This window comes from Danio rerio, chromosome 4 (assembly GCF_049306965.1).
Source record: "Danio rerio strain Tuebingen ecotype United States chromosome 4, GRCz12tu, whole genome shotgun sequence".
In the NCBI taxonomy this organism is placed as follows: domain Eukaryota; kingdom Metazoa; phylum Chordata; class Actinopteri; order Cypriniformes; family Danionidae; genus Danio; species Danio rerio.
Window position 1 is genome coordinate 35,082,659 of NC_133179.1, and position 11,989 is coordinate 35,094,647.

At 33.5% G+C, this 11,989-nt stretch overlaps 1 protein-coding gene across 3 annotated transcripts in view; it reads left to right on the forward strand.

Annotated features, from left to right (window-relative positions):
- The window catches only part of LOC137491231 (uncharacterized), a 498,327-nt gene extending 486,577 nt beyond the window's left edge, over window positions 1-11,750 (forward strand). Inside the window, exons 1-3 of one of the 3 annotated variants that reach the window (XM_068220374.2) lie at window positions 3,015-3,168; window positions 4,208-4,358; window positions 8,191-11,750. In XM_068220374.2, coding sequence (XP_068076475.2) covers window positions 4,274-4,358; window positions 8,191-9,164 — 1,059 coding nt within the window. In that variant the 5' untranslated portion in view covers window positions 3,015-3,168; window positions 4,208-4,273 and the 3' untranslated portion in view covers window positions 9,165-11,750. Of the gene's footprint in view, window positions 1-3,014; window positions 3,169-3,574; window positions 3,629-4,207; window positions 4,359-8,190 lie in introns of those variants that run through there. The other 2 variants (XM_068220371.2, XM_073947821.1) reach the window with 2 other exon arrangements.
- Window positions 11,751-11,989: the final 239 nt, after the last annotated feature.

Genomic DNA, 11,989 nt, shown 5'->3' on the forward strand with positions numbered 1-11,989 from the left:
TTTTTGTTTAACTTTTTTGCCACTATCTGTTGCAGTCATGACTTATTGATACATTTCTCCCATGGTTTTCACTTTACACTTTGTCTGCTCTCTCTCTCACAAACCTTAAATCTAAACATTTTCTTAACTTTTTTTTAATCCACTTTGTAATGACTTGTATGTCTACAACACTTTCTATTAATATCTGATTCCAAATCTCATCCTCATAATTATGACCTCTTCTATTTCTACAACTTCATAGGCCTATATAGGGTTTCTTTTTTTCACATGAATTGTTGTCTCTTATTATCTGTGTTCCACGTTTCCTGCCATTCTTTAGCAATATCTGTAGTAATATTAATTTACCTTTACTTACATAAGCATTAAAGGGGTAGTTCACATAAAAATTACAATTCTGTTATTTACTCATCCTCTACTAATTTTAAAACTGTTTCTGCTGAATGCAAATAAAGAGAATACAGGGGCAAAAAACAGCCACTGTATGGTTCAACAGTTCCTGTGGACTTGTGGACTGGGGGAAACCAGAGCACCTGGAGGAAACTCATGCGAACATGGGGAGAACACACAAACAAAAATGTCAACTGACCCAGATGAGGCTCAAACCAACAACCTTCTTACTGTGAGGCGATCAGTGCTATCTACTGCACCACTGTGATGCCTCACATGTATAATTATTTGAGGTATTAAACTGGTATTGGAAAAGAACTTCGCTTACAAATAGTTGTTATTTTTAAAATGTGTGAAAAAGCACCATTCAGATGTAGCGACTGTATTGATCTGGGCAATCAAGCATGTATTGTTATAGACACTATGCTTATTTGTCTTAAGAGATGTTAGGCAGGTCCTGTTCATGTAATATGTTCATGTAATAGTCTATCAAGTTGGTATTGGCATAAACAGCTATACCTGTCAACGGGTTTCTTATATGTTAAACGGTCCTATTCAGTTAATAATCAGGCAGCTATTAATAAAGATGACCGCACACAATGATGATCCATTTATTTAAATGACTATGTGACGCAGATATTTAAAATTCATTGTTGCAAACAAGTTACAGGAGTAAGTACAGTTGTTGTTGTATGTGATGTTCACCACTGTAATTACACCATAGTGAAAAAAGAAGTCTGAGAAATGCTGTAATTGATGTAGGTGGAGCAGGTTAATCACGTTAAAAGTTATGCATTGTGTAGATATGAAAGTGAACTCTTGTCGTTGAATTATTCTGTATAAACTGCCTATACAATAAATTTACTAGTGATGTAATTATTTTCTAATTATAAATATTTAGATGCATCACAGTATGTGATCGCTTTACTGTGTTAAAAGGAAAAGGTTTTGTCAGAGTATCTTATATATGCTTCTGTGAATGTCTATGCATATTTGTGTGCACAACCACAAGTAATAAATAGAGAGAAAAACATCTTTAATACATACCAGGTGAATAAGAGGCTTTTGGGAAAGCTGAGCTGCTCACACATGTTCTGTTCAACTAAAAAACGAAGGAAAGGAAACAAAATTGGCACAGAAACAAGTTACATTTTGATAGTTACAATTTATAAACATAAAGTGTTGACAGTCTTCCAGAAGCCAGTAAAAAGCTGCATGTGCTTTAAGATAAATAAAGGACTCTAAACTCACATAAAGAACAAGTTCAGTAATAAATAAATGACTAAAACTCTGCTAATAGTTAGCTTATGTCAATATATTGACTGAACTTAACACAAATAAAACCTCAATGTGAAGTTCAGAAATTGTTTCTTTCAACGAATGATAATATATCACAGTATAATAGTATACATCTTCTATAACTATTATATAAGTGAATGTAGTTGTGTGTATTGAGACATCGGTATGGATTGAGTTTTCAAAGCTCATTTGCATCTTTACACAAAGACTTCAGCCAAGAGACTCTGAGAAACTTCTACAAAAACAACACATAACTCTTGCATTACCTTTTAACCAGGCTTGGGAAAAAAAAAATTAAAATGTGTTTCAAATCAAAATACCTCAACATACCTGTATCAACATTAACTACAAAATGCAGCAGCCACAATAAAAAAAGCTTCAATTAATAGTCCTATAAAACAACAGCAACAAAACAAATGAAGATGGCTAAAGTCAACTTATTTTCCCAATACAACATTATTTCTCTGTAAAAACTGGTTTGTAAAGCAACTGAACCTCTCATCCTCCACAGTAATGTGTCTCCCAGACCCAGACGTCGGCTCTGCATCAGTTAACCACCAGAGGCCGACAAAGCACTTCATAAGCACTTTATCTCTCGTTCCCATAAAAAGAATCCGGCAACAAATTTGGTTTAGAATAAGTTTTCGCATGCATAATAAATTAAACAAACGCGACATACATGTTTATTGCGTCGGTCGGTCCAGCTTTAAATAGCCTTCATTAATGCATTAAAACTGACCCAAATGCATACAATATATGATTTCAATTCATTATAATATAATTTTATTTTTAATAATGAAAACTTTTTTTCCCTCGGTGTAAACTGCTGTTTGCTTTTTTTAATTTATTTATTTTTTTTTATTGTGGCTTTTTCTAAAACATTTTTTTCCCAGTGCAAGTTAAAATCAAGTTCTGTATTTCGGCTGTTTAAGGTCTCCCTTTGCATTGAACTTTGAACTTTTTACATTCAGAGATGTTGTTTATGTTCACACAGCTAAATTACACATCAACTAAAGTTTAAAATGTGATATTGCAGTGGACCACCCATTTAACTATAAAATGCAGCAGCCAAAATAAAAAAGCTTCCATCAAAAGTCAACTTATTTTCCCAATACATCTTTATTTCTCTTTAAAGCTATGGTTCGTATAGCTGCTAAACTTCCCATCCTCCGCAGTAATGTGTTTTGAGTCTTCACTGTTGCCCACTGCTCATTTGCATCTTTATACCAGCATTATTGGGGGCCAATTGAGTATTAACCAATCACATGCCAGATCAAGTAGGTCAGCAGGGTTGTATCTATATATTCTGCGTTCTTAACAGAAACTTCATTGGCTTATTTAGCTATAAGAGAACAACTTTGGAGGACAAACTACGATTGTTGATTCCTACATTGAGATTATTACCAACAACAACATACAAAAAAAAAAAAAAAAACGACTGAGGCCATTTCTCATCCCACTTCTTCATTGAAGACTGGAAAGGTGAGTTGCACATTCTGAATTTACACTCAAATAATATCTGAATGCTAACATTGTAAAATGTAAAATCTAAACATGTGCATGCATTGTTCAACAGTGTATTAAGTTTTCAGTCATTTTTAAAAGCTTTTTTACAACTATTTAGTTATGTGTTTGTTTGTTTGGTTTGGTTATAAATATTGATTTTATCCTGACAAATGGACTGTAGCCCAAATAAGTTTCAACCTATTACGTATATAAATTTATATAAAAATTTGATGTTTCCCCATTCATTACAAATACAAAACAAAAAGCAGATAAATTATAAAGTGGAAAATGAGGGAGAAATGTATCGATAAGTCATGACTCATAATTAAGAGTGAGTAGGGGGAAAAAGCTAAACAAAAAAAGACTTTTATTGTGGCATGGTGGTGTGACGTCATAAGGCTGCGCCGCTCCCACACTGTGATTCAACTGGAGAAAGGTTTGTTTTAAAGCTTGTACACAGATGTAAACCAACTGATTAAAATTTCAGTGTGTTCATTTAATGTTAGATGTACCTGCTGTTGACAATATTATTTTAACCCTTTATACAAAGAACTACTATTTTACTCACTGTAAGGTCTATTGTTTGAATAAGATAGGATAAACTTTATTTGTCCCGAGAGGAAATTCTTGTCTTGTGCAAATAAGTGCTACAACGTTGCTGTAAGCAGACAATAAAATAAATCAAACAAACTAAACAATTAAGAACATACCTAAACAAAGATTGAATAAAGCAACAGTAAGTGTGTGATAAGTGTTTTAGTGAAGGTTTAATTTATTAAATAGCATATTGTCACTCTATTCCAAGTATACATCAATAAAATTAGAAAAATGGAGTTCTAGTTTACATCGGCTGATTTGTGGCTTTTGTTGCTTGCTCAGACTTACATAATTTCTGTTTGTTAATGACTCATATAAAGAAACTGTTGAAGCAAGTGTTGAAATTATCTTGTTTTTGTTCAGTGTTTTATTTATTTTAAACAGGACATTTTTTTATTGTTATGTTCATTTTAAACAGAATAAAGTGTCCAAACACAGAGGAAAAACTCCTGCTGAAGCGACTGATCTCCACACTGTTATAAAGATGGCGTTTATTAAAGAGGAGAGTGAAGATGTGAAGATTGAAGAAACATTCACAGTCAAACAGGAAGATTTGCAGGAACAAACAGGTTAATTTTTATTCTCAAAGACCAACTCAGTCATTTAATCCTCATTCAGATATATTTTAATAATAAGAATACTAAATTAAATCCATCTTGCAGCCCTGAGTGTGCTGCCTAGTTCTCCTAAATGCACATAAGCACTCATTGAAAGACAGGAATGAGTTTCTTTCGTCACTTGTTCTCGTGTCTTTTGTTATTATTTTATGTATTATTAGTCTCCCATTTTCTCTTCCTTCTTAAGGTTATTGCTTTTTCTTGTTCTTCTACTGTTTGTAAAGCTTCCTTGAACACTGGCGCTATATAAAATAAACAAAAACCATAAATTAAAAGCGTTTAACTGAGCTGACGATATTTGACCTTCAGTATTCTCACAGTGTTGCAGTGATAGTGTTAGCTTAGTACTTTCCACTTGCATATGTCCCATTAATCCCAATTCCCCTTTTTTAATTAACCTCATGGGATTAAACTTGTTTCTAGTAGTTGTTACTAGTTCTCACAGATAGTATCTGAATTAAAATTACATCATTATCATAATAACTAATTACCAGGGCTATTGTGTTTAAACAGGGTTTCCACGTAGTCTTAAAATGTCTTAAATTCCAAAATCAAATTTTTAGGCCTTAAAAGTCTTAAATTTACTAAAATTGTGTTGTAGGTCTTTAATCTTTTTTAAACAAGTGTTCATTTTCCTTTGTTTATATTGTGTTACCCAGTCTGGCCAAAACCTATACAATCACCAACAATCCATTTCAATAAAACTTGAAACTTTTTTTATTCAAAAAGGTCATTTTAAGTCTATTTATCATAATGGATTAAGTATTTTCCTTACAATATCATTTGTTTAAACATGCTCCATGTATTTACTGCTGAGGACATCGACCTGGACAGATTGTTGTGCATAGATTTAATTTGTTATAGTTTTTAAAACATTTGTAAATTTTTTTATTTTATTTTAAAGAAAGTTTATTTTGGAAAAAACGTGTGTGGATACAAGTAGAGCTTGCTTTTTTTACACATTTAAAATCTTTTACTAAGAAATATCCAAAATAATTATATAATTTTTTTTTTATTATAATATTTTTTTTGATAGGACAAATACAAAATCTGGGCCATTTGAAAAATTCTTTAGTCTTTTATGAGTCTAAAATTTCATTCATAATGGTCATAAAAGTCTTAAATTTAACTTGGTGAAACCTGCAGAGACCCTGGTTTAAGGTATGTCAGAAAACATGGATGCCCCAATTTTAAACACGCTGAATGAAATTGACACTAAAATAATTAATCATTATAAAACATTGTACAGCATTCTGAACTATATGATGTTGTGGGACGATGTGAGACAAAACAAACAAATAATAGTGGAACAATAACGTTTAGTAATACCAGTGGCGGATTTAGGCATGGGCAATGTGGACGATCGCCCAGGGTGGGATTTTCCTGGGGGCGGCAAAAAAAAAAGTCCCCTAGTGAAAGCATTTAGATACAATTACTTTATGCAAATGTATTCATTAAGAGTGGCAATCTCAAAATAAAGACATTAGGGGCCATTTACATTTGGCATTTTTTGCACGTGCGAGTTTGTTATTCTCAATGTGCAACTGAAACATCGCTTGTGAAAGCAAACTGATGCATGCGTACAGAAAACCAGCAACTCGCACATGCTCCTGTGTGAATCCCGGTTGTTTGCATGCACGCCGAAAAGTTAAGCGTCGTTCATGCGCCATGAAACCAAATTAACAGCCTTTTGTGCAGAAGTGTCAGCACACAGCGAGTTTTGCATAGTTTATGTAAAGTGTATGTAATTTAACGATAGTGTTACGTTCACTAAGCATGGCTATAAAGCAGAAAGGAGGGATAAAGAGTCAGGGAGGTAGGACAGGTCTAAAGGTCTAAGACAAAAGATAATTTGGTTACACTTTACAATAGCTACACACTACAAACCATTTATTATGCATTAGCAAATACTGAATTCATTATTTGTTTAGCATTATCTGTTTAGCATTAACTCTAAATTAATAAGCGTTATTAAACAGTTTATAACTGCAGCTACACATGCTGTATTCCTGACTTACAACGACATTTATAATGTGCTTAATAATTGTACTTTCATACTTTGTTAAGGATTAATTTCCTATTACTAAATTAAGTATGGGGAGTGAAGCGCAATGTTCATGATAAGTGGGGGCAGAGCGGGCCAGAATCACGGTGGCAGCAGGTCAGATGACTGTCAGACCAAGGGGAAATGTCCCTATGTCTCCCTATGGCCAGTTCGCCCTTGAGTTTTACTGTTTTTTTATTGTTTATTATTCCTGGTCATTTCTCCAATAATTGTAAGTTCTAAAACAATAGCATATAAGATCAGGTCACTGCTATGATATGATTGACAATTTATGTATGTCACTGTTTGTCATTGTGCTCTGTTTATTCTGAGAGCTGAGGCTGAGTATTCGAGAGCTTTTAACTCTTGAAATTATTAACTCCGCGTCATTCTAACACTGAAGAAACAGAATCCTGTGTTATCTGTAATCTCCTTTCACACTGTTCATGCTATACCTGATGTTCATTAACAGACGTTTCACAATCACAAACCCCGGGTTAACATTTTTATTTGTATATTTATGTTTTCAATGTCCCTGACTGGATGAACTGCAGGTCACCTTTTTAGATGGCATTTCTGCATCTTGTCGGGTTAACAATATCTGCAAATTAGGAGAAATACTAGCCTTTTGGAAAGAAGCTATTATTATACCAATACCTAAACCAGGAAAAGATCATTCAACTAATTATCGTCCAACAGCACTTACCAGTTGCCTTTGCAAAACAATCGAATGAATGATTAATGATCGATTGGTGTGGATTTAAAAAAAAAACAGAAGATTAATTAATATCAGTGTGCGTTTAGAAGAGGGAAAAGTACTCTTGACCATCTTATACAATTAGAATCTTTTGTACGAGATGATTTTATTAAAAAAGAACACATATAAGCAGTTTTTTTTTTTTTTTTTTATCTGGAAAAGGCCTTTGACACTACCAGGAGGTATGGTATTTTAAAAGATTTTCACGAGATGGGTGTTTGAGGAAATTTGCCTAATTTTATTGCAATTTTTTTTTATTCAATAGAGTTTTTCGTGTGCGTATGAAAACTATATTATCTGAATATATGAACATATATAGCATATATGAGAATCAGAAGTGCCCCAAGAAAGTATACTATCAGTAACACCATTTAGTATTAAAATTAATAATATTGTAAATGTAAATGGGTATAATATATTTCGTAGTCTATATGTAGATGATTTATGTATTTGTTATAAAGGGTAAAATATGTATACAATCAAGAGACAAATTTAAATATGTATAAATAAAATATATGACTGGTCAGTTTTAAATGGTTTTCATTTTTCTAAGTCAAAAACTGTATGCATGCATTTTTGTTTTTTAAGATCTATGCATTTAGATCAGGAGCTTTTTTAGATAGAGAAACTATACAAGTTGTGAAAAAGGTAAAGTTCCTAGGAATGAGTTTTGACAATAAGCAGTGTTTTATTCCTCATATTAAAGTATTATGAAAAAGATGTTTTAAAACAATCAATGTATGAACTTAATCTTAAAAAGGTAAAATAAATAAATAAATTAGGACCTCTGTAATGAAATCCAAGTCTTTGTATAAATGTGTACACGTTAATGGACCAAACACAATATGATCTGATTTATTTTACATTTAATTTGCACCAAAATTACAGTGTGTGTAGCCAATGTTTCCTGTGTCTTCTCACTTTTCAGCTTTTGATGAGAGTTTTTAAGACTTAATGAAAACTGTTGTATTTATTTATTTCAGACTTAATTGAAGTGAATGAGGGGAGTAAAGAGGAGGAACATCGTGTCAAAATTGAGGAAAAAAACTATTTACAGACTGATGGTATTTTGAAAAGGAGAGACAAGAACCATTTCATCTGCACTCAGTGTGTAAAGAGTTTTGGAAGAAAAGACGATCTTAAGTTTCACATGATGATCCACGCTGGAGAGAAACCGTTTACATGCACTCAGTGTGGGAAGAGTTTCAACCAATCATCATCCCTTAAGATTCACATGAGGATCCACACTGGAGAGAAACCATTCACATGCACTCAGTGTGGGAAGAGTTTCAGCCAATCATCATCCCTTAATCTACACATGAGGATCCACACTGGAGAGAAACCATTCACATGCACTCAGTGTGGGAAGAGTTTCAGCCAATCATCATCCCTTAATCTACACGTGAGGATCCACACTGGAGAGAAACCATTCACATGTCCTCAGTGTGGTAAGAGTTTCAGCCATTCATCACATCTTAACTGTCACATGAAAATACACACTGGAGAGAAACCATTCACATGCCCTCACTGTGGGAAGAGTTTCAGCCAATCATCACACCTTAACTGTCACATGAAAATACACACTGGAGAGAAACCATTCACTTGCCCTCAGTGTGGGAAGAGTTTCAGCCAATCATCAAACCTTAACTGTCACATGACAATCCACACTGGAGAGAAACCATTCACATGCACTCAGTGTGGGAAGAGTTTTACCTGCTCATCACACCTTCATCAACACATGAGGATCCACACTGGAGAGAAACCATTCACATGCACTCAGTGTGGGAAGTGTTTTAACTGTTCATCACACCTTAATCAACACATTAGGATCCACAGTGGAGAGAAACCATTCACATGCACTCAGTGTGGGAAGAGTTTCAGCCAATCATCACACCTTAATCAACACATCATGAGCCACACTGGAGAGAAACCATTCATGTCTAATCATCTTGTTTAATCCCGCCCCTTTTCGCAGTGGCGTACAACAGAATTTCGCATGCTCAATAGTGATGGGAAGTTCGGATCATTTTATTTACTGATCGAGATGAACAAATCTTTTTTCGAGTCATTTCGTTCATTTGGTTCAATTTGCCAAAATATTATTAAAATGTTACGAATTGCTTCCAAACACATCTACAACTAGCCCAGAAGGTTGATCACACGACAAATAAGTCATAAATAGAATACTATAAGAATGAGAAAATAATAATTCAATGTTTACCTGCTCTTTTGTCTATAGGCATTGTTGTCTGTTTGCTCAGCTCACCTCTTCATGTATTCAAATGTCAGTGGTGCGTTCACGTTACAATGACAGTCACATATAATTTTAACCAATGTACCCAGTCTGAGCCGATTGGAGCCATGATAATTAGTTCACCTTTCGAGTCTTCTGGTTGTTGAGTCGTTCGTTCATCACGTGACAGAATAACTCAAACCCGAGGACTCGAGAGGTGAACAGATCAATTCTTTTTCTGGCTCTAAATGCATATGATTGGCATATAAATGCATATGTTTGGCTGTAGTCTTTCATGTGGTGAACGAACGACTCGATAGAGGACTCGAAAAATTAACTGATCTTGTCTCACACTATTCAATTCAATTCAGCTTTATTTGTATAGCGCTTTTACAATGTAGATCATGTCAAAGCAGCTTCACATCGTGCACATGAGCGAATTAATGAATCTTTTAGTTAATCCGAGTCATTCATTCATTTTGTCACATAACATGAAAGAAAGCATAAGAAATGAATTATTTAATAAATCAAATAGTCTTTGTGAATAGTTTTCTAACATGATGCTGCCAGCATTAGACACTTAAACACTGTTTAATTGTTGTTTATTGTTTTATTATTATTATTATTTTACCAGAAAAGCTTTCATAACAAATCAGATTACTTTATAAATCACAACAATAAAATAAGCAAAAGAAAAACAAAATAGTGTACATCAAGCTAGGCTTTATAATAAATAAAAACAAGTAAGCTTTAAATTAAATAACGTGTTTGTGCCATAAAATCTTTATATGAAATATGGCAACTCTTCCCAGTAGATGTTTTTATGAAACAGCAATTTAAGTGAAAGATAATACATATAAAAATACAAAAGCCACAGGGCCTAATGAGCTTAACAACTTGACTTGAGAATAGAACAGTCCATTTTAAAAAAAATTAAAATTAAATAAGCTTTAAAACAACATTGTGTGGCTTTACTTGTTGGACTTGGCTTAAGGTTTGTTAGCATTTAAAAACACAAGCTCTGAACCTTTAATAGGCTGAGTCTGTTTCTTCTTTTGTCATTAGTTGTTGTCGCAGGATAAAAGCTGCTAAATGAGTAAATGCAAATGCAATCTTTCTTTATACAAATATTAGACCAATACATAAAGTCTGCATAGAAAAACATTATCAAACAAAAATGGGGTATAAAAGAACAAATTACAAATCACTTGTAATTGTAGAATTTAATTAATTTATTGCCTAGCTTAGTGTTTGTTTTCTGATAGCAAGCCAGCAAATAGACAAATCAATATATATATATATATTTAAAATATATATACTAGATATAAACCACATATCCAGTAGAAAAAAAGTAACAATAACTTAGTGACAATAGGACAGAACTTTTTTTTATTTCTTAGAAAATGCTTTTTAGGTACACATTGTTTGATGATTTTATGAAAAGTTTAAAATATGATCATATGATGCAACAAAAATTCAGTTTTACATAAATATTATTGACTGAGGTTCTCGTTGCAGTGTACAGGGGAACTACAGTTTAAGATTAGATATGCACATAATAATGTAAGGATGGCTATATCTCTTCATAATATTAAAATCTGCAAACTGTTATGGAACTCCACACGAGACAAGACCATGAGAATGTTCAGGCACTAAAACAATAAACTTTCTAATTTGAGAAGAAGATCAGCTAGAAAACCAGTTGTTCAGGTTGTCTCGATCATGCATCCTGAGCCCCCCTCTTTGCCCTGGACTTTACCTTCTCCACCAGAGCAGCTCACTCACATTCCACACAGAATGTTTAAGTTCTTAATATGGTGTATCTTGTGGCTTTATATTCATGTTTGGTGTGTTTTTAAATGTCTCTGTGTGATTGGTAAAGTAATTTCACTGTAATATTTTACAATCTCCTTTATATCAGTTAATTTGGGTTTTGACTTTGAAAAGATCTTTGCCAGATGCTTCACTCCAGGCAAAATGGTCTTCGCATCAACTCATGGCCAGGCAAGAGTCTTGGTGAAGCTTTGTCTTGAATTTATAATGATTTGAGTATTTAGGCAAAGGGTGCAGAATTGTCCGTGGGATCCTGTAAACAGGATACTCCATTGCAGGTTGTGAGTCTCTGAGCTCTGCATCAGGATTTATATGCTGCAATGTATTTCTTCATGGTCAGGTATTCCTCTTTAACTCTTAAATGTATCTTTGAGTAATTGATGTTGTACAATCTTGATTGGCTTATTTTGTTTAATTATGTGAACTGCAATGGAAAATCTTTTTTCTGACAATTAAATGTAAAATTCTTGTTTAACTTTAATATCTCCTGAAATTATTTAAATCGAGTAGATTGTTAAGGCTGATGTTTCCGCAGCCTACAACCAGGATTAGTCATACAATCAGACTCAATGGATAAAGCATAGGCACAGCATTAGAGACTTGTTGATTTCTGACAATCACTGATGATATAATCTAGGGGTATGATATAATCTAGGGCAGTGGTTCTCAAACTGTGGTACGCGTACCACTAGTGGTACGCGGGCTTCCTCCTAGTG